This window comes from Podospora pseudopauciseta, chromosome 1 (assembly GCF_035222475.1).
Source record: "Podospora pseudopauciseta strain CBS 411.78 chromosome 1, whole genome shotgun sequence".
In the NCBI taxonomy this organism is placed as follows: domain Eukaryota; kingdom Fungi; phylum Ascomycota; class Sordariomycetes; order Sordariales; family Podosporaceae; genus Podospora; species Podospora pseudopauciseta.
The window spans coordinates 4,825,958-4,847,323 of record NC_085892.1 but is presented as its reverse complement, the minus strand read 5'-3'; the positions used below and the strand labels follow the sequence as shown (position 1 = coordinate 4,847,323).

Below are 21,366 nucleotides of genomic sequence, written 5' to 3'. Positions count from 1 at the left end.
CATATCCCCACAGAGATCCTCAAACCTGCCATTAAAAACCTCTGATCGCCACCATCATATCTCCTACACCTGATCATGATCATGATCATCATCGTCAGCATCATCAGCATCATCATCAGCCTCTGCAGAACCGCACCTGATGATCAAAACCTGTGCAACAAAACCTTGATCAGGAAGGGCTCACATCCTCCATCCTCCGTCCTCCATCTTCCTTGGTAAAAAACTCCCTGATACAAACAACCTCCCTCGATGCGGTCATCACACCTAGCCCACATCATCGATCAGCTTTTTCCCCGTCTATTGACAGAACCTTGCGCCCCATCGTATATGTAACAATCTTGCATTCTACTTTACTTACACCATGTTTCACCCTACCCACCTAGGTTCATCCTGTCTCCTCTCCTCCTCAAGGGGACCGGGTCAATAAACTCTCTCTCGTCACACACCAGAAAAACGCAAAAGCAAGTTCCTCCCTCCTGTCATACCTAACTAAGTCTTCCTGCACGTCGCCATTCAACCAAAACCCTCTCATGCACGTCAAAAAAAAAAGAGAAACCGAGACGGACCTGTCTGCTTTTTGGGTTTCGTATACGTGCATGTTACGAATCGTAAGTTTTTGATCAAATACTGATGTGTTTCTGATGATGCAAACTTATTATTTCCGACAGAATTCCCCACAAAATAGGTATGTGTGCAAGTGAGCACAACAACATCATCATCAACAACACAACACCACATCATCATCATCATCATCATCACAACAAAAAAATGAGAGGGGAGGAGCTTGGAACAGGAATGATTTAATTGACCCAAAAAAGAGGAGGGGCAATTTGACCCTGAACCCCGCAAGGGTCCTGCCCCTCCCTTGTCAAAGTGTGATGGGATTCTTACAGAAACCGATTCTTGCAAAGTGCATTCTAAGCCAAATGCCATGTTTCACCACATGCTGCCCAGGCTGGGCCGGTGTGTGTACGCAATTTGCTATCCACAGATGCTCAAAGGCAAATAGGACTCGACTGCTGGGCAGGTACCAGACAAGTCCTGGTTTTGGGAAGAAATCATCGTCTGCTGCTGTGCGCTCCTCTCAAAAGCGACCTTGCCCAATTGCAAGGCTCCTGGGGCGACACCACCCCAGGAAGAGGCCCCGTTATCTCTGCCTATCTTGGCCCAGATTTGGAGATTTGGAGATGTCACCCCATAGCCGCCATGGCAAGGCCTGTCGAATCACCAGGCTCGGGGCAACCATGCTCCATGTTTTCATCGACTCATTTCAGCGAAAAGTGTGTGTGCGCAAGTGTGTGTGCGCGCGTGTGCGTGCGAATGAGTGAGAGTATCAAAGTAGGTGGGTGTGTGGATGGTAAAGAGAAAAAAAGAAGGAAAGGCGTGCGCGTCTTACCCAATATCTTGATGCCTGCAGAGTCTGCGATGTGATAATTGGTTAGCAAATCCTTAGCGTTCTACTGGGAAAGAGATGACCATGGGATTTGATCACGGAACACCATGAGCGTGAATTTTCTGAATTCCCATGCGACCCACAAAGTTCGGTCCTACACAGGTTGTTGGCCCGCGTGTGTGAAGTGGCCGTTTCTTTTCCCTCGATCGAATTCTCATTTTCCGATCAGTCTTACGGATGGTGTGTTTTTTTCTGATGACTAAACCGGGTATGTGACAATGGCGATCCCCAGACAAGGCCGGTGTGTCTGTCGATGTGTGAAGGATTGACGTTTTGGGTTTTTGCGTACATCGTCTCATCCGTGCATTTGCGTCGAGTTGCGATTAGACAGACCCCTACACCAATACTGCAGCCATGGGCTGCTCGAGCTGTGGTAGTGTCCATGCAGGCCGTTTGCGTGAGCGCTCAGAACGAGCGAGATGATGCTTTTGCCAAAGGCGGGGTTGGACGCAACCATTATTACGAAGGAGTTATGAGGTATCTGCAGCTGAAATCAATGGGCTGTTCCTGGTCAACTTGCCATGCTGCTAGGTTGCTCACTGCTGGATGGTTTGGGCGTTGCGCTGGATCGCAGGGATGGTGTCCAGAGAGACACAGAGAGACCTCTGCTGGGTATTTCAGCGCTTGATTCCGATGGCAGCGGGCACATGCGACCATCGCTCGTGCGACTTCATTTCGGCGAATATTTCAGGTTGACACATGTTGGTGAGTGAGGCGTTTTGTTGTCCGTGATGCTGTCAAGGTGAGATGAGATGAATGCTTGACCTGCTTTTCCTCAGTACAAAGTTCAACAAGCTTGGTGGGTTCATCGGCAAGGTGAGCATGGCCGATTATGAAAGTTCGGAGCTCGAAGCAGCCCGAAGAAAGCTCGGGCCTTCAGTGAGGGGAACGGTCCGGAGGGAATAGTCCGGACATGCTGGCTGCTGACTGGTGCTGGGTGTACATCTGGGGTACTCCCCCGATGTACCCCTCACGGAGAAGGTCCCTGGACTTTTGATGGCTGCCGATGTCGTTCGATTGTCGTCATTATTTTCTGTTGCGACCCTGAATAACGCTAACGTCTTCCGAAAAGGGTCTGCCCTGGCTGTCACTCAAGGGTATTGCTTTGTACAGGGGATCGTCAGGTGGGCCCGATTCACCCACGCAATTCACGATCCCCATGGGAGCGCATTGGGTCCGATGGAAGACCCTTCAACTCGATGACTGGTTTCTGCCATTTCTTCGGTGCAGCTGGGACATTTTCGTTCCAAGGAAATCTGAAGCAAGGGCCCTGAAATCAAGTGTGACCCCTAACCATCCACTGCCATCCTGTCGTCGGACCTTGCTGTCGACCACCCGCCTGCCTGCCTGCCACAGCGAAGCGCAAAGCCAAAACGGTCGACGACGATCTCAGAGCTGCCAATTCCAAGTTCTGACCCGAGCCTCCCGCGTCCCGCACTCGGCTGGCCCCTGGCAGCGCCCGAACTGCCCCAACCGGCTTGTGGCTTTCCATCCACCGGACCTTTTGATCCCCTCTTTGTTCGCTTGTTATCGAGAGTATCTGCCAAGTTTGGATAGCAGTTCTCAAAAGATTTCTTGCAGCATCAAGGAAAACGGGACCGCTTTGTTTCCAAGGGTCCAGGGGTCCTCTCGTTGGGGGGCTGTTCTGCTTGACAGATGCATACTCCCTTGGAAAGTATTTGTTAGGTAGGGTAGTCTGTTTACCTACTTGGTATACACAGCTTCGAGTATATGAGCATACTCATACTGAATTGCTTCGTATTGCAATTACTCTTGTTGACACGATCAGATCCAAGGTCTTGGATCCGTGAAATCATCAGACATGGAAGTTGTAGTGTTGTAGATAGACACACCCCCAATTGCACGTGGACTAGCGGTACTTGGGCGATTTGGGCGTTCTTGTTTGGCTGCTTGACAGGAAGCGAAATCTTCTTTCCCCACAGCAATCCTGATCAGAATACGATGATCGGGGGACCTCCGATCATTGGTTCCTTGACTCTGATGATTCTGTGCGAGGTGGCTGTCAAGGAAGCTGTGCTGTCATGCACACATGGAGACAATGGAGCGCTGCAAAACACCGCAGCCCAATTTTTGTAGTATTAGCCGCTGCCTATGATCAACTTCTATGGTCGTGTGGTCGTGTGGTCGTGTGGCCGTGTGCGTGTGAGCCCGCAGACATCGCCCGTTACGACCCCACGGATGCTCGGGAGTTCGCAGAACAAACCTGTTGTTGCTCGACAATCACGACAATCATTGGTGTCTGTGGTAGGTTCTGGTAGCACAGAGAAGCATTTACCATATCGAGGGATGCGGATTGTCAACAACCCCATAGGGAACGGGCATCGGCATACATATCACCAAGTTGGACCCTCGATACATGGTTATGGTCGACATATCAGACCCGTACGATAGCCTCGGAGTGTCTCGACAAGGTCAGAGACAACGGACGCACCCGAGTGTCCCTTCATGCATATGGGGCTGGCGACCTCACAGCTGTTACAGTGCTATTCCAGCTACACGATTGATGAATCGAGTATGCTGTAACGCTCATCGTCGTCCCTGGAACACGACAACCCTGCAGACATCGACCCTGTTGACCGAATTCGCGGAGAAGGCTGCATGGAACGTAGTACGGAGGCGGCGGGTTTGCACGGGTTCACCCTGTTCGAGCAGAGGAGGGTTAGCTGACACAAGAAGCTCCCCCCCCTCCTCGTGTGAGGTCCCGTCCACGCAGCTGCTGAGGAGGACTAGGGGGAGCTAAGGACTACAACCACAGGAGAGGTTCCTTATTGTGTGGGGGAGCTGTTATCAAACCCCTGCCGCCCTGACGTCATGTAGGCTCTTTGAGACAGCCACCGTACGGGAATTTGGCAGCTCGTCAAAAATGGGACAGGTACCATGGTTGATGCTGGCGGAAGAAAGCTCCGACACGGCCAACTAGTCTTGATGATGGTCAACAAAGAAGCGATAGCAACGGCGGTCGCGTGCCCTCGCATAGAGTAGAAACACAGAATAGGGGTTTTGTTGACATCTCGATGGGTGCTATGCTGCCGGCATTCTTTGCCGAGCTGTTTCTTGTCAATCTTGATGCAGCTGCACAAGTTTTTTGAAGAAGAAACCCCATGAAGCTCTGCCCGCGCACCGGGGCCCAATCAGATTGCCTGGAGCACTCCCGCAGCCCGTCACTGGGAGGTGGGATTTCCTCGCGTCCCTGATCGACCTGTCCAGAGAGGAATGCGCCCGGGCTGTACCACCAAGGAATCCAGGGACCCTCTCGCTCGATGATCCTCGCATTTCAACGGCCGGGCTCACCTGCAACTCCTACGTTCAGGTGGTGTCACACATGTCGACGCAATTGCTGCTTTGCACGACCACAGATGGCGCAGGCCCAGTGCAGTGAACACAGAAACTCGTCATGGGCATGATGGGCAGCAGCAACAACACGGACAGGCACAGCTCAGGGTGTGTGAGGGAGGAGGTTGGTGGGTTGGTAGGCGTCCCTTATCTGACCTGATCAGACAGCGGAGGGTGACAGGGCCAGACAGGGCCAGGGCCCGTCTGTGTGTTTCTAGAGATTGAAAACGGTTCCAGGGGGGAAGCAAGACTCTATTTCGTCATTGAGTCCACCCAGTTAATAGCTGGATCCCGGCAAAGCATTGCGAGCTCCCGCGGCTTCCATTTGGTGTGGTGCGTGTGTGCTGGGCAAGCGTGTGGGCAGAGGAGAGGTGTGGGCATTCGCTACGCGACTCTTCTGCCAGTCCAGGGTCGTCAAGCCGTTGCCAATTCCGCCGCCTTGGAGCTGGAGGGAGGGCGGAATCGAGCAAATCTAAACAAATCGGAATATACATGAGAGGTACTTGCCTGGAGGGCAACAAGGGACCTGGCTTGGTACCCCACTTGCCCCTGCTGCAGGGTAGGGATTCCCACTCTATGCGCGCCCCGAGGTGTGGGCGCTGCACCACCGATTTCCAAAAGTGCAGGGAGAGCATGGGAAACAGGCAAGAAAGCCATCCGCCTCGACTCCCATAATAAGCTCACCTTTCCCCCTCTCTTTGAGCCGCGCCTCTTTGTGAGCTTAGGGTCCAAAAGTCTACCATCATCACGAACCGGTCTCTTCTCCAAAGTCTAATTATTCGGGGTCCCCCTCCACACCAGACTACCGTCTCTTCCACCACCACCACCACCACCACCACCAACACCACTTCGAAAGCTTCATAGCCGTGGTAACAGCGGTTTAGTGCAGCACCTACCCCGGGATTACCAAGCCACGTTTTGAAGGATTTTAACAAACCCATTTTATTTCCCCATCAATTGGCCCTTTCCCAGCTTTACATCTTTTCTCCAACAAATACCACCACACAGTCACCATGACCATGCATGTGCGCGATGCCTCTGGGCGCCGAGTCTCTCTGCTCAACGACGACGACACAGCCGCTCCTCAACATCACTACCCACAACACCAGATAGACCCCAGCTATGCTGCCTATTACGCACACGGTCCCCGGAGCATCTCCTCGTCACCGAACACACCTGAACTGCTGCGATCAGACTCGTATGACTCTCAAATGGGCAGCGAGCCCATGTCTCCCATGACCCCTCTCAACGACCCACGATATGTCGGCGCCGCCGTGGAACCTTACGTTCACCAGTACGACGACTACTACTCTGATCAAATTTATGCCGCTTCCAAACGCCCCACTGTTCTCGATGCCCGAGCCGTCTCGTACGAGGAAGACATGACGGCACACACTACAAGCACGGAACGCCCAGGGAAGCGCTTTCCTTGCCGCTACCGCGACAGCCACGGCTGCGAGAAGACCTTCACCACATCTGGTCATGCGTCGCGGCACTCAAAGATTCACACGGCTGAGAAGGCCGTGCCATGCTCGTTTGCTGGCTGCACCAAGAAGTTCACTCGCGCCGACAACATGAAGCAGCATCTCGAGACTCACTACAAGGACAAGGCTCGGTCCTCGGGGTCTCGCCCTTCGCTCTCTTCCAGCGACAGAAGAGGTTCTTCGTCGGGGAAGTCTTCGAGCCGTTCCAAGTCGAGCACTGCTGTGTCACTCAGCAACAACACCCCATTACCTTCTCCCGGGGGTGTGTGGGACCTGAGGGACCTCAGCGGTCCCCTTCTCGGTCGGCCCACTATTGCACGCACACCCACAGCCGGCCTCGATGCTTTGGCTATGGCAGTAGCATGCCAACAAGAAGTATGAGGCTTTCTTCTGGCCATGATCGGCCATTGTTATTTGATTCTCTCGGCTCGCTGGCACTTGTAGCGCTGAGCTGAGCTGTTTATTCCTGTCTTCTGATTCTTGATATTTTTACGGCGCAAACATACCAATACTGGGGTGGTGGTATTTTGTCTTTTTTTCTTTCTCTGGCCGGATACACGGGGAAACATTATAGAGGTCGCACGCACATGAGCAGCACCTTGGGATTTGTGGAAACACGGGCCATGGGGGAACAGCATATATGGGAGGCGTCCAGGTTTTTTTTTTTTTTTTTTTTTTTTTTTTTTTTTTTTTTTTTTTTTTGTTTTGTTTTGTTTTGTTTTTTTTTGGTTTTTTTTTGGGTCTTTTGGGTGGCTAGTTTGATGAGATATCTATGGCTCACCATGGGGGGTTTTTTTTTTCAGCAAAAGGATCTGGTTGTACCTATAGGTATACATACCCTTTGGGCCGGATGTCAAAGTCATTGAGGACAAGAGGACATGAAAAGACAGCGATGAGTGAATTGTTAGTATTTAGTATTCTGCGCACATCCACTGCGGCAGAGATGCCGGGCAATGAAAGCAGTTGACCCCATTTTGACCATTTCTCTGAGTTTATTACTGCTATTCCATGTGTGTGACATGCATGTTGGTCGGGGATTTCCCACGTCTACCCTGAATCAAAGATGCCCAAGGCAGGGAATAACCCCGAAGATCATGTGCGACGTTGTGAAGCCCTGGGGCGTCAACTTTGACAGCAGTACGCTCAGGTCATACACTGGTCTCAAGCCAGACATCTGACAGAAGGGGTTGGCAGAACGGGGTAAGGTAGGTCTCGAAGCATGTGCGACTTGTGACTGACAGAAGGAAAAAAAATAAGGTTTTCTGCCTAGGTATAAAAAAAAAATAACCTTGAAACAGCCCTGACTAACAAACTGCCCGCTCTCAACAAAAAAGAACCAACCCCAGATTTACCCTTCTCCTCATTTATCATCACGCCATGTCATCATCATTTTATCTTTTTCCTTTTACCAAAACTCCGCATCCTCTGCACACGCCCTCGCCATCTCAAACTGCTCATCCGTCTGCACAACCAACACCCTCGGCTCGTCCAACCCCCCCTTTTTACCCACTTCCTCCACCACATTCCTGATTTCGTTGTTGTTGACCTCGTCGTCAATCTGAAACCCCAAGCAACTGATCTGGTCCACGACCGCGGCTCGAAGCTGGGGGCTCTTCTCGCCTATGCCGCCGGCAAAGACTAGAGCGTCGACTTTGCCGCGGAGGGAGACGTAGTACGAGCCGATGAAGCCGCAGATGCGGTCGACAAAGAGGTCAAAGGCTAGCTTCATCACTTCGTGGTCATAGTCGTCGTCGTCGTCGTCGTCGTCGGAGGAGGAGGAGGAGGAGGAGGAGGAAAAGGCCAAGGAAGTGATTTTGCCAAAGTCTGTTGTGCCGGTGAGGGCTTTCCAGCCGGATTCTTTGTTGAGGATTTCTTCGGCGCGGGAGATGTGGAGCTCTGAGGTTGAGGCGGGGGAGAGTTTGCCTACGTCGGAGGCGTAGTGGAATACTAGGCTGTTCCGTGGGGAAAGAGAGGGGGGAAAGTTAGTGATGGGTTGGGGGTGGTGGTGTGTGGGCCTTTTCGTGGCATCAATGGGAAAAAGAAAGTAAAGGCTCACCTGGGATCAACACTTCCGCTACGTGTGGCGCCTGGGAGGCCGGCGAGGGGGGTCAGCCCCATGCTGGTGTCCCAGCTTTTGCCGTTTTTGATGGCACAGGCGCTGGCTCCGGATCCGAGGTGGAGGGCGATCATGTTTACCTCGTCGGGCTCCTTTCCCAGAAACTCGGTGGCTGAGCGTGTGATGAAGGCGTAGCTTATGCCGTGGAATCCGTATTTCCGCAGTTTATTGCTTCGAGCAATGTCACGGTTGATGGGGTAAGTGCGAATGTGCTCTGGGATGGTTGAATGGAACTGACTGTCGAAGCAGGCCACGTTGTTTGCCGTTGGCAAGGCACGGATGCAAAGCTGGACAATACCCAGACTGTTTGCATTGTGGAGAGGAGCCAAGTCGTTCAGGTTCTCGAGGTGTTCGTAGGTTTCATTGGATATCAGTTGCGGCTTGCTGTAGTCGCCGCCATGGACGATTCGATGGCAGACGATGCCAATGTCTTCCTTGCTCTTGATCTGGGGGAGGTCCTCATCTTCGACCAAAGTTTCCAACAGAAGGGAGAAGGCATCGCGCTGGCCCTCTATGTTATCGTCCACCTCCTTGGCCTTGATGACCGTCTTCCCATCTCGGACATACTTGAGGGTGGGGGGCGGTGATGTCAAACCACTGATCTGAGCTTCTGCGAGCTGGACTGGTGCCTGACCAAACTCTACATCATACACCGAGACCTTCACCGAGGAGGATCCGGCGTTGACTGACAAGGCGATCTTCTTCTTCATTGTTGTGTTTCTAATGAAATAGCTGACTGTATGGTACAAGTTCCGCGGTAACTTGCTGCAGTAGTTGCGTCAAAAAAGGCAGAAAACACATACAATTTCAGAACTGGCTTCAAGAACAAAAGCAAGTGCAACAAGGACGAGTGCGATTTATACGGCAAAAGACAAGGCTTGAAGGTGTCATGCCACTCTGCAAAAGGACGGCTGAATGTTATTGGAAGGAATATATCAAGTGTTCTCATTGATGGACGTCGCCGGGAATCAGGCAGTCTGATATCAGGTGAGTCCACCCAACACCAAGGCGGTGGGCTGACAGGCACCGCAACGGTTCACAACGTGGATGACGTCTGCGGGACTTGGCTGTTTGTGTGGGGGGCTGTCACCGGCCGCTTGGCGTGACAGGCATAAGTGGGGCCGTCCGAACGGTCTCGGCCCCAGAGTTCGTCCTAAACCGAGATACCCCTGCTTCGCTCCCTCCCGGCTTGGCTTGTCTGGGCGCCATCATCTTTTATTCAAGATTCAACTTCTCCAATTTGTCTCGGTAGCAAAACAAAAAACTGTTGATGCTCAAAGGGTATATTCAACGCTTTTTAAAACTTCAACTATCCATGACACTACTGTGTTCCGTCAAATTCACGTCCATCAACCGATTCCGCTACTGGGGGAAGCCCCAGCAGCTCAGGTGAAGGAAGTTCTGCTATCCCGTGTACCCCGTTAACATAGGGTAACGTAAACTCCCTAGGCACCTCTTGACCGTTTATGTATGGTGATTGCAGCTCGACAGGCTCTGTCGGGTATGGTGTCTCAAACTGGCTATCAGCATCGTGGGCCGCCTCCCACCGTACGATGAACCTGTTGTAGTCTTGACAAGAAGACATCTGGTCAGCAACTGCTCCTTTTTTCAGTCACACCTAACGCCCTGCATGAATGCAGATATCTATTTACCTTCAGTCCCCGGCTGTACATTACCATTTCTCGAAAACTGAATCCCGAGATATCGAATGTCCGGATCGTTCTGCGACGCTGTGGAAGCCGCACCACCGTTAGCCTGCTGGGAAGAACTGCTGCTGTTGCTGCTGCTCCCCCCTCGCCTACTAGACCCCAGAAACAAGGACGCAGCCGAGAATCGGCGAGCAGGAGGTTGCTGTTGCGGCGGTTGTTGCTCACCACTACTTCCCGAAGCCGCGCTCCCCCTCCGCCCTTGCCCCCCACTCCCCGCGGCTTTGGCTGTGAGCTGTAACCGTCTATGCCGATCATCCCGTTGCCGAAACTCCCTCTCAAAGTTGTCAACCAGGTACTCCTTCCATCTCCTCCTGTGGTTAGCATACACGCTTAGATAGTGAAAGCTCGAATGCCTGTCCCTCCAGAGCTTCATCCTTTGAATCGTACCCAGCCCACGGACGTTGCCGTAGGAATCAGTCCTGCGGTGGACGTCGGACCAGATGACGTCGACGTCGAACCAGTCCACTAGGTCTCTCTGGCGAAGATCGGACTGGAAATTGAGGGAGGACTCCAAGGTGGTGAACTCGTACTTGACCTCGATAAAGTCATCGCAGGTGAGGCCGTCTGTGTGGGAGATGTAGCGGATGCGGTGGGGCTCGAGGGGGAAGGAGACGAAGAGCTCGAGCTCGTGGGGGGAGGAGTAGCGCCGGTGGTGGGAGTGGAGGGTGTATGGGTGCGAGTGTGGGGAGGAGGGCGTGTCGGAGGGGAGGTAGTGTTCTAGTGTGTCGCCTTCGTAGGAGCACTGCCAGACTATGCGGCGGGGGGAAGGGCCGAGGACTTCCCAGGGGCCGAGGTAGATTGTTGTTTCGTTTGGGGTGCGTTCGAAGAGTTTTCTAGAAAGGGGGAACAAGGGGAGGGAGATGGTGGTTAGAAACGGAGCTTTGCTTGTGACGGTATAGAGTGGGTGTGGTATTGGGGGATCGAAAAGGGGTAAGTGGACGGTGGTACAGTCAGAGGGGGGAGATATAGTGATGGTGGCTGGTATACATTGTGGCGTGATATCCAGGGGGCCCGAGGTCTAGAGATCCTAGTGGACTCTGTGCTAACGACGACTCTGCCGTCAGGGCAGAGATGGCAGCGGAAGTGGGTGTGAAGGTCGAGTAGAGCGGGCTGGAGTGCTGGCCATGGGAGGATGGAGGAACGCCACCAAAGGCGGACGAGTTGAAGGAGGAGGAGGAGCCCGAGGCACCTGCCATTGTAGGGGACGCGCCTGTTCCAGGATTGATGCTTTTCCTGCAAAAAGAGCAACCAAGCGTCTCCTCACGTGAGGGCGGTTTACAAATGCCCCGAGATCGGGGGACAAGCTTCAAGGATGGGTTTTCCGGTTCTCAGTTTCGGGTTGAGGAGCCGAATGGGAGGTTGTGTCTCTCGGTCAGCGAATTTGGAGATGATAAAGGATCAGGCCTGTCTCAGTCTGCATGTACATGAATGAGTCTCCACCTGGGCCCATCCGGCTGTTGATATCAACGGCGATGTCGTAAGAGGCTGTCGTCTCGTAACGCCTGGGAGCCTGGGATAGAGTGTCGCGGAAGTGTGTACGACAGGAAGGGTGTGATTGCGGCTGAGACCTCGTCTGAGCTATCGGTAGGTAGTGTTAAGATGGGGACTTGGGGTTAGGCGGTGCTTGTGTTCTTCAAGCTTCAGGAACCAGGCCGGCGGCTGGAACTGTCCATGCACATCACCGGCCATCCTGCCACCTTGTAGGTAATCCGTAACTAATGAGGGGGGGTTGCCAGTGCTGCTTGCTGGTGGGGGTGAAGCTGATTGGGCTGGGGGACCAGACGATAGCGGCAGAATGCTGAGCAGTGGTCGCAAGGGGCCAGCCCACGAGCTCGCAGACGGGCCTGGGATTTGTTCGATGCAACGTGTGGCTAAAATATGAAAGATGCATGGAGTGCGTTGGATGGCCTTGGCTACGAGCATCATTTAGCATCAGTCAGATGGAAACAAAAGAATGTCTTCATGGCAACTCAACCCCCCACGCCGGAACAACAGAGGCTAGACTTTACGTAGTCAGCTGCTATCGAGTACCCTTGCTACTTCTTATACACGAGGTTGATAGTGTGTTGTGATGATCCACCTGGATTCATCAAGAGAGCTGCAAGGGACCAAAGGTTGAAACCAGAGGATTGTCGGAGCACAACCCTAACCCTCTGTACATATCTGCATAGAGAGCCAAGACCGTTTAACGCCCGGGGTGCAGGACCGGTGCCCACTCAGTTTTTTGCTGGAGTTGAGCCTGGGGCCATAACGACATTCAATCGGCAACCCATTTGAAAAAGACATCAAACAGTAGCCCCATCCCCCGTTGTTTCATCGCAATGACTGGCAAAAGAATCTCGTAGGACCGCACTTTACCTGGACTTCCTTTCTCTTCCCCTGTGCCCCTACAAACTCTGATACCGCGTGACTTCTCGTTTGGAGTTGCTGACGTGTCTGTCAACAGCGATGACCATCGAGCCATCCTTACCAAGCTCCTCCAGATATCCAAACTCACCAACCATGAGATCGCGTGGGTGATGGGTGTGGATGAACGGACGGTGCGTCGTCGTCGAGCTGAATATATCCAAACTGGCCAGTTGGCCAAACACAAGGATGTCAGCAAAAATGCCGAGAAGTTCAAGGAGCACCACCTCGAGGTATGATGAACAGTCCCATGCCTGATTGTCTCCACCATCATTCCTAACAGGCAATTCTAGAAGCTGTTGGCTTGGCACAAAGACCATCCAGATGCCCTTCTTGATGACATGCAGTTGTATCTGAAGACAACAACTGGCCTCGAAGTCAGTCTCCCGACCATCAGCAGAAAGCTCAAAAAGGCCTATGGGACCATGAGAAGAATAGGCCGGTGTGCTCGCATCAAATCGAGGAAGGAGCGAGAAGCTGAGGGGCGTTCCATCGCGTTTGAGATTCAACAGCAAACGCAGGCCGATGAGCAACGTCAAGAACAGGCGCATGAACAGAGTGTTGGCCCCATCACCGCAACCGATGACAAGTCAAGCAGCGAGTCTGGTTCTATGGGTGTGTCGCCTCTTCGACAAGACTCGCCTTTCCAGCTCCAAGGGGATGCTCAACAGCAAGCTGTCCAACCGCAAAACAGTCAGCAACAGCCACTGCCACAACTGCAACAACGACCGCAACAACAGCCTCGGCAACAACACACACAACCATATCACCAGCTTCACCATCAGTATCAGCACCCACTCCCACCTCAGCAACAACAGCAACACCAGATTCACAGCACAACACAGCCACAACAGCAGCAGCAGCAACACCAGTTTTTGGCGCCTGGAAACACCTATCGCGGCACCAACGCCCCAGGGTTCGAAGTCAGGTAACGACGATACTCTGAATTTATCGCTAGGTGTCGACGGCTACAGTGCGAAAGAGCAACTTGAACAATGACTTGACCTTGTCAACTAATTTACGTAGAGCCTTGAGACACAGTACAATACCCATAAATCTACCAGTTCTCTACCATCATGCTATGCATCCTGAGAAGTCCGGTGCCCCACAGTGTCATTGAATTGACTCAGCCAATGGGGCTTCCGAAGGGCACTGCGAGCTCTGTTTAAGAGATGTCATTGGTGTGCTTGCAGGCCAATCCCTTATGTGTGCCAAGTTCACATCCCGCTTGTCGAAATCGCTTGGCGAAAGACATGCCGCTGTCACACCCAACATGCCATCAACCACCTCACTTTCTCATGTTCTTTCCTCACACCGAACGACAATACCGGCAGAACTGGCTTTCCAGACTGGGCGCCGAACCTGTAGATAGGCCATCCCTCTGAACAACACTGTAGCCTGGTCAAGCCACCTACATAGCATGCGGGGTGAAGAGTCCTTTCTCCCTCTGCAGTTGCTGTAGTTGGGGGTCGGAAGGAGTCCAGGGGTCTGGAAGAGGCCAAGCCTCAGTTCACTTCCGCTTCCCCTTCCCCACCTACTCAGTCAGTAATTAATCACCACCCACACTCCTCCGGGTTGGGCTGGGTTGATAGAATACGTACCCCCTTATGTCTGAGGCTAGAAGAAGCCTGGTAGTAATTGGCACACCTGGGACGCCATCCCGATTTTGAAACGACCATGTTAGCCAAGCTTCTGTTTTTATCATGGACAGATGCTTGCTGTCTGCTGCCCCAGTCCCTCATCTTTATCGCTTTCTCAACACCATGAGCGACTAGCGGCGAGAAAAAGTGTTTTTGAGCCTCGAGCACACTTGTCCCGATGACTGGCCGTATGTATCCCGATCCCGAACGGAAGAGGAACAGAGGGTATCTGGGTGGGGACAGCTCAGGGCTGCCGCCACGAGACCTTCAGGTGGGAACTTTTTCCTGTATGTTTTGGGCCATGAACATGACCATGGGCTGACAACTGTAAACAACTCTCCCCCACACAGGATCGCCAGCAGCTTCGGTATGAATTGGATTTGAACTCGTGGAATCTTCGGATCTGGGGGGTGGCAGCTTCGGGTTTTCTTACTGATTCGTGCGTCTTACACTCGCTCATCTCTCACCCACGACGCGCCGCCGATTTTTCTAACATTTTTTTTGTGGCAATTTAGATACAACCTCTTCGCGACCAATGTCATTCTCGCCTCTCTGTCGTTTGTGTACTTTCCTCATGAGAGATGGTGTGGGTTGATCATCAACTTTTTCACGCTGTTTGGGTAAATGATTTCGATTGTGTGATAACACGCTCGCGTTTGCTGACATGTCTTGTAATTAGGTCTGTGGTCGGTCAACTGTTGTTCGGCTATCTTGCCGATAAATATGGGAGGACGAGATTGTACGGAATTGAGCTTGTGCTCGTGATCGTCTCGACTATAGGGGTCGCCACAACGAGCACAGGTTATGGGGATATTTCGTTTCTGGCTTTGTTTACTTTTGTAAGTTGAAGCAACCGTCGCTCTGGATAAGCTGAATAACTCTAATGCAAGTGTGTGTGTAGTGGCGGTTTGTGATGGGTATTGGTAAGATGCCCTAGATACCCCCTGAACCACACCTGATTTCTAACCTCGTTCCCAGGTATCGGCGCCGAATACCCCTTGTCGGCAGTGATAACATCAGAGTGGTCAAGCACCTCCTCAAGAACAACAATGCTGTCGTCAGTATTTCTCATGCAACCGGTCGGCCAGGCTCTAGCCCAGCTGGTGGGATTGTTCGTCCTGTTAGGCGAGAACAGAGCCCACAGGCTGCACGAACTGCAATGCGGAATCGATACCCGCAACGAAGAAGAGTGCAAGAGAATAATCGATGGCATCTGGCGTATAGTCATCGGATCTGGCGCCGTCCCCGCCATCTTGGCCATCATCTTCCGCTTCTTTCTGTACGATTGCGGGCTGTACACCCTCGAAGTAAAAAACAAGCCCGGCAACGCCTTCAGGGACACCCAACGGGTCTACGGAGCCCCCGGGAACGAAAACAACAGCAACGGCTTCCCCTCTTCCAACGGCCACACGGTTCAGACAATTGCCAACGGGGGCGGCACCTTGACCCTCCCCGCCAGTCGGCCAGAGCCCGATGAACCCGCCACCTCTCTGCAGTTCTCCATGTCGGACCTCTACAACTTTTTCATCCGCGACAAGAACTGGTACTACCTCCTGGGAACCTCCATGACGTGGTTCTACCTCGACGTTTCGTTCTATGGCTTCTCGCTCGACAACCGCGGCACGCTGTCTGACCTCTGGGCCACCACCGACGCGGTGAGCATCACCGCTGATCTCGAATGTTGGAACACACCCGGGTCAGCCGTGCCATCCTGGGCTGCCGGGAGCGGGCTGCCCACCTGGCAGACAGACGCCACAAAGCCGTGCAATACTATCTATGAGACGTTGATCGAGCAGACGAAGCAGTATTTGTTAACCGTGTCCCTCGCTTCGATAGCGGGGAGCGCGTGCTTTGTCGTGTTTGCGAACAGGATACCGAGGAGGGAGTGGTTGACGGCTAGCTTTGGGGTGCTGACGGTGTTGTTCCTGGTGACGGGGGGGCTGTACTATGGGGTGGCGCACACGGAAAGGAGTTGGGGGACGGTGGTATGCGTGGCGATTTGTCATTTCATGTTTAATTTTGGTGAGCCCCCTTCTTCTTCGTCCATGTTTTTTTTTAGCTATTTGTGGGGCAGACAGACGGAGAGACAGAGAGACAGAGGGAGAGAGAGAGACTGACCGGTTTAGGGGCGAATACACTTACCTTTATCATCCCGGCCGAAATTTTCCCGACGTGTTATCGGTGTACTTGGTAAGTTTTTGTTCGACTTCACTTTCAACCCAGTGGGTAGGTAAATCTGACAGTATGGTGTCCAAAAGTCACGGAATTTCAGCCGCAGCAGGAAAGGTCGGCTCCATCGTCGCGGTGCTCATCGTGTACGGCATCAACGCGGGCTACAAATCCACAACGAGACAAGGGCTTGTCTTTTTGCTGTTTGCAACCTTTATGGCCTTGGGAGCGCTCTATTCATGGGCGTATCTGCCTGATGTGCAGCGCGTCGTCCATGACAGCACCCCAGACGGGAAACTGAAGAGGAGACTAGAGACAAAAAGTCTGGAAGAATTGGGAGGGGGGTATCCGGGTGCGGTTGCGGAGGGCCAGGTCTTTGGGGTGAGGAATAAGTGGGCGGTGATGAGGGACAAGGTTCGGTTTCGGGTTGGGAAGGGGAGGAAACACTCGGATGGGAACGAAGCGGTGATGGAGGGGGCGATAGGGGGGCAGTATCCCCTCAGGGGAGGGAACGCTAATCATTTTCGACGGGGTGGCGGTGTTGTCAATGTTGTGAATGACACCATTGAGCTACCGGCTAGGTGAGCGAGGGGAGAATAATCAGGGGATGTGGTGGTCTCAGCTTGGGCTTTTGTGTCTATTTTCGTACTTGTTCTGGGAAATGTTGATACTGTGGGCTCAGGGCACTTTTTGGGATTATCCTTATGCTACTAATTATGAACGGACGGGATAGTAATGATGGTGTGTGGCAGTGTAACTGAGCTGGCTTGTCCAACTTGACACTGCATTCCCCTCAGCTGAACCACCAGCAAGCATAACATGATCTAGAATCTTGATTGAGTTGCCAGCCTTAATGACAGTGGCCACATAAGCCTTGACATGTGGCTCACGGGAGCAGTTTGATATGGTGGTTCATTCATTGAGTGATATCGACAAAGGTATTGTAACTCAAGAGCTCTCAATAATGGACGGGACTGCTAACCCGTTTCTATCAATCAAGGATTGTTTGTGATTTACAATTTCTCATGACAGTCTGTCTATAAATTGGGATATGTCATAATATTCTTCAAATCAAAAGCCGAGAGATATATTTAACCAGCTGCAATCGCTGCCATCCCCATGAGTGATATCGTGTTATCGACTTGAACATGTAATGTGTATCAACAGTGAAGCCTCCAGAACACCAAGTTTGTAACCCTCTTTCATGAATAGATAGCAACCAAGACCCAACCTACGTATTCGGATCCCACCCCATATCCATAGCATCTATCGACCCGGCCATCATCGACTGCAGCATTCTCTCCGTCCCCGGCGTCATCCCCGCCTGCACAGACATGTCCCCCGCCCCTCCCCATCCGCTCGGCACAGGATACTCCGACACCCCAGAGCCCAACACAAAAGGCGGGTCGTTGAAATTGAAACCAGCATTATTCGCCCCCATCTCTCCCTGCGTTGTAGTCCCCGGCATATTCATCAGATTCTTCAGCGATGTAGGCGGACTTGTCGTCTCGAACGTATTCCCCCCAGGCGTCAGATTAGAAAGCGTCTCGGATGCGGTGCTCGAATTGGGCGTTAGTCGGCTTGACTGCCCGCCGCTGGGTGGTGTGCCGGATATGTCGTTGTTGCCTGGGTCTATTTCTGGGGCACCATATTCTGGATAGCTGTGTGGCATTAGTCCCTGTGCTGGTAAATAGGGAGCCTGGGCACGTTCGCGTGTTGGGAGGTTGGCTGGCTCTGTCGCTGGGAAGCCAGAGATGTTTGGGTTCGGGGGGTCGGCTTCGACGATGTCAGGTGCGTTTGCTGGGTTGCCGTCGTCGCCCATGCCCTTCAAGAAGTGGCATTCGTTGGTGTAGGGTACACCATTCCTGGTCGCTTCCTCGCAAACGCGGTTGAGTTGGCTCGAAGGTGGATTCCTTGACGGACCCGGCTGCAAAAGGATGTTAGAAATTTATATGCTTGAACAAGGTAGATGGAAGCGACATACACTATCGGTGCTTCGTGGAAAAGCGCTCTTCAGTTTTGGAATTCGCACACCAAGGGCTTCTAGGTCCACGTCCAACTGAACCAGGAAGGATTCTGTCAGAGGGTTTCGTTTTTTGAGGGCACTCATGGCCGCAAGAAGGAAGCGTAACGAGTCGGCGGTTTGGCTGTCGTCGGGCCTGCTCTTGAGATACTGTACAAACACCCGAGCTGAGACGTAAAGACAGAAAGATATAAAGGGGTTCATCTGGACAGACGTCAGCAATGATAAAACCTTGGAAAACTTGAAGAAATGCCGTACCGCGGACAAGTCGAGATGAGATATCATTCTCATTATGCTTGCGATCTCGTTGGCTGATGTGATGCAACGGACTTTGCTTTCCGAGCTCACCGAGTTTGGTAACCTGTTCTTGTCTGCCTTAAAGATGGCAGCCTGGTGAAGGCAAATGGTGGAGGTGTGTATGCACATGTTCATGAAGACAATATTGGGGTTCGTCAAGCCGTTTGGCAGTTTGAGCTGGGAAGGCAGACATAGAGAGGTGTTGAGTAGAATGTTGTCCAGCTGACGATGTCTCTTCCAAAAGTCGCCATTGAGGTCGTGGTCGCGCTCGTCTGCATCTGGACGATGGAGGTGTACGAGGTTGCGACCAAATAAACAAGCCAAAAGAACAATGCCGCCAAAAGCCGTGAGTTTCCCGGCACCTTGAGGGCTCATGGCGTTTGCGAGGGATGGCGTTTGTTCGGGGCGACTATGTTCGAACGCTTCGTCTGATGATGGGAGGTTCGTCAGGATGTCCTTTTCGTCAATAGTCATAGGCCACCCTGTGCCGATACTCGCATATCGATCTTGGCAGAAAACCATCCAGAATGTCCTCCTCCTTTCTTCCCGCTCTGTCCAGTCACGAGCTGGTGGAAGGCACTGCTTCACATCCAGACCAGCACCATCCAGGCGGTGGAGGCCAATCCTGGTACATTGTTAACACCTCATAGCCCGATCATGCATGGCACCACTCACATCTGACACAGCCGGACAGCTGAACCTGTGCTCATCCACGCTCGAGGAAAGTACATCCACTTGAACTCATACGACGAAAGAAGGACATGCGTTTGCGCATGAGCTACCGAGATCATGTGTTCACCGTACCCCTTGATGTAATCCGCTTCAACATATTTTCGTGCCCTCTGGTAGAAAAGGTCCTTGAGATTTTGATATTTTTCGGTGACGGAACATGCCAATGTCCACATGGCATATCGGAGGCAGACAGGCGGGCGTTGTGCAGGGGCGCTGTCAAGTTGTCAGCCGTGTGTCGAATCTTGGCTTAGTGATGGCCACCTACAGGTTCATAGCAGCCAGATACCGGTATTTGTGAATCATGGGTACTGAAGGGTGAATCTTTTCAAAGTAAATCTGGTGGCTAGGAGAACGTTAGCGAGAAGGATTCCTATAACCAGGATACAGTCTTAGCTTACAGTTCATCGATGGTCTCTTGGGGAGGTAATGGCTCTTCCAGCCCCAGCCCAATCATCTCCCACGTGAAGTTTCCATCGACTGCGCTCATCCCCATCATGTTATTATTGAAGTTGAACTCGTCGACCCTGTTCGGAGACTCGGGGTTAAATGGCCATCGATCCATGTCCCGGCTGCTTGCGATCCCGATGGAGGGATCTGTGACATTGAAGTTTGCCGTCGCAGCGGCTCGTTGGTTCATAGGGCGCTGTTGCTTCGATCCGCTGTCGACAGATGTGGGCATGGCTTTGCTTCCATCCGGACTTGTTGACGTGACCTCCTGGGACTTAAGCATGGTCTCAACTTGTTCTGCATGGCATGAATTAACACATGTCTCATAGACATAACAGTCGGCCGGGTTCGCCGAAACCAAGACTGCATACTCAATCGTTCTTCCAGCGCCTTCACATAGCCTCTTTTGGGCCCACTCTTTCTCCTGACTTCATCATACTGACAGGCGTGCCCGAGACGGGAGCAGGTGCTGCAGCTAGGTTTGATGCCATCACACTTCAGCTTCCTTTTCCTGCATATCATACAAGCCAGCCGTTTCGTCTTTGGGACGCTTGAGTTGCCTCCAGCTGGTACGTCAATGCGATTGACGGCGTCTCCAATATCGGCAGTGGGATCCGACAACATGATGGTGTCAGGAGGAGTAGCTGAAGAAGAGGACGACATAGTGTAACACGTTGCTTTGCAACCAAAAGTGGGAATTGGTAGAGTATAAGTCGTTGGGGTCCTTTGCCCAGGCTGCGGGCTCCAATGTTATGGCCAGGCGAGCGTTCAATGTGAATTCTCCGGACTGTGTATCTCTCAATCGCCTATTAGTAACACTGTACACAAGCGCTTCCGGTGACAGCGCAACTGAGATCCGGTGCTCGGAGGGATTATCATAGAAGACGAAGAGCTGGGTTGCGGCAGAACGGGGCAGGTCCGGCGCACTCGTTGAGTTGGTGTTGGGGAAGTAATTGAGGTGGAAAAGGCAAAGGTGCCGTGTCCACGTCCTTGGGACCTGGCACTTTCAGCTGATCGACGTTCCGCTTTTTTGAGGCTTTGCTAGTAAATAATTGGCGGCGAGGGGGTGTAGTTGAGCAAGTCGTGCAACAACACGGGGAATACGCAGCCAGGGACACCGAGGATTGACTCGGGCTGTGAGATGTCGAAAGTGAGAGAGAGCGGTAAGGGAATTAATGGAGCGCAGATGAAGGGTAGGTAGGAGAGAGGTATGTAATGTATCAGATGCCCCCGTCCGGCCCTTCGAGGTGCTATTCGCGGGACAGTTTCCAATCACACTGAAGTGACACGGTCGGAATTGGAACCCTGGGAGAAGTTCACGGTATAGTTCTCTCCAGGCCGTTTGAAAGTCCCACAACCATGCAAATGAGATGGATGCGATGCAAAGCTAGCAGTGGCAGCCAAATGAAGCAAATGTACAGAACCCTTTTCCCTTTGGTGCGCAAGGCAACAGCGCCGCAGTCGTGTCCCACATCCAGCGACGACAGACCAATGGAGAAACAGCACATGGTACCCTTTTGATAGAGCTTGCCATCC

At 52.5% G+C, this 21,366-nt stretch overlaps 7 protein-coding genes across 7 annotated transcripts; 3 read left to right on the top strand and 4 right to left on the bottom strand.

The window, feature by feature from the left end:
* Window positions 1-1,912: 1,912 nt before the first annotated feature.
* On the bottom strand, window positions 1,913-2,110 carry QC763_113785 (uncharacterized protein; the record flags this gene model as incomplete). Its single annotated transcript, XM_062907964.1, has 1 exon — window positions 1,913-2,110. One exon carries the CDS (start codon window positions 2,108-2,110, stop codon window positions 1,913-1,915), a length of 198 nt encoding a protein of 65 aa, XP_062770910.1.
* A 3,710-nt stretch (window positions 2,111-5,820) lies between these two features.
* NRG1 (transcriptional repressor) lies at window positions 5,821-6,672 on the top strand (the record flags this gene model as incomplete). Its single annotated transcript, XM_062907963.1, has 1 exon — window positions 5,821-6,672. One exon carries the CDS (start codon window positions 5,821-5,823, stop codon window positions 6,670-6,672), a length of 852 nt encoding a protein of 283 aa, XP_062770909.1.
* An 841-nt stretch (window positions 6,673-7,513) lies between these two features.
* QC763_113790 (uncharacterized protein) lies at window positions 7,514-9,117 on the bottom strand (the record flags this gene model as incomplete). Its single annotated transcript, XM_062907965.1, has 2 exons — window positions 7,514-8,243; window positions 8,348-9,117. The coding sequence occupies 2 exons, from the start codon at window positions 9,115-9,117 to the stop codon at window positions 7,697-7,699; spliced, it is 1,317 nt and encodes a 438-aa protein (XP_062770908.1). The 3' UTR covers window positions 7,514-7,696.
* A 611-nt stretch (window positions 9,118-9,728) lies between these two features.
* Window positions 9,729-12,200, bottom strand: QC763_113800 (uncharacterized protein; the record flags this gene model as incomplete). The annotated part of the gene is made up of 3 exons (XM_062907966.1): window positions 11,104-12,200; window positions 10,060-10,949; window positions 9,729-9,976 (listed from the first exon to the last, which is right to left on the bottom strand). The coding sequence occupies exons 1-3, from the start codon at window positions 11,310-11,312 to the stop codon at window positions 9,729-9,731; spliced, it is 1,347 nt and encodes a 448-aa protein (XP_062770907.1). The 5' UTR covers window positions 11,313-12,200.
* Window positions 11,966-13,454, top strand: QC763_113810 (uncharacterized protein; the record flags this gene model as incomplete). Its single annotated transcript, XM_062907967.1, has 3 exons — window positions 11,966-12,457; window positions 12,563-12,755; window positions 12,816-13,454. Exons 1-3 carry the CDS (start codon window positions 12,438-12,440, stop codon window positions 13,452-13,454), a joined length of 852 nt encoding a protein of 283 aa, XP_062770906.1. The 5' UTR covers window positions 11,966-12,437.
* An 886-nt stretch (window positions 13,455-14,340) lies between these two features.
* Window positions 14,341-17,102, top strand: QC763_113820 (uncharacterized protein; the record flags this gene model as incomplete). The annotated part of the gene is made up of 8 exons (XM_062907968.1): window positions 14,341-14,433; window positions 14,513-14,601; window positions 14,678-14,782; window positions 14,842-15,001; window positions 15,064-15,085; window positions 15,141-16,184; window positions 16,289-16,352; window positions 16,421-17,102. The coding sequence occupies 8 exons, from the start codon at window positions 14,341-14,343 to the stop codon at window positions 16,914-16,916; spliced, it is 2,073 nt and encodes a 690-aa protein (XP_062770905.1). The 3' UTR covers window positions 16,917-17,102.
* Window positions 17,103-17,312: 210 nt separating this feature from the next.
* On the bottom strand, window positions 17,313-21,252 carry QC763_113830 (uncharacterized protein). Its single transcript, XM_062907969.1, has 7 exons — window positions 20,202-21,252; window positions 19,782-20,127; window positions 19,649-19,726; window positions 19,327-19,596; window positions 18,613-19,276; window positions 18,316-18,558; window positions 17,313-18,258 (listed from the first exon to the last, which is right to left on the bottom strand). The coding sequence occupies exons 1-7, from the start codon at window positions 20,491-20,493 to the stop codon at window positions 17,563-17,565; spliced, it is 2,589 nt and encodes an 862-aa protein (XP_062770904.1). The 5' UTR covers window positions 20,494-21,252; the 3' UTR covers window positions 17,313-17,562.
* Window positions 21,253-21,366: the final 114 nt, after the last annotated feature.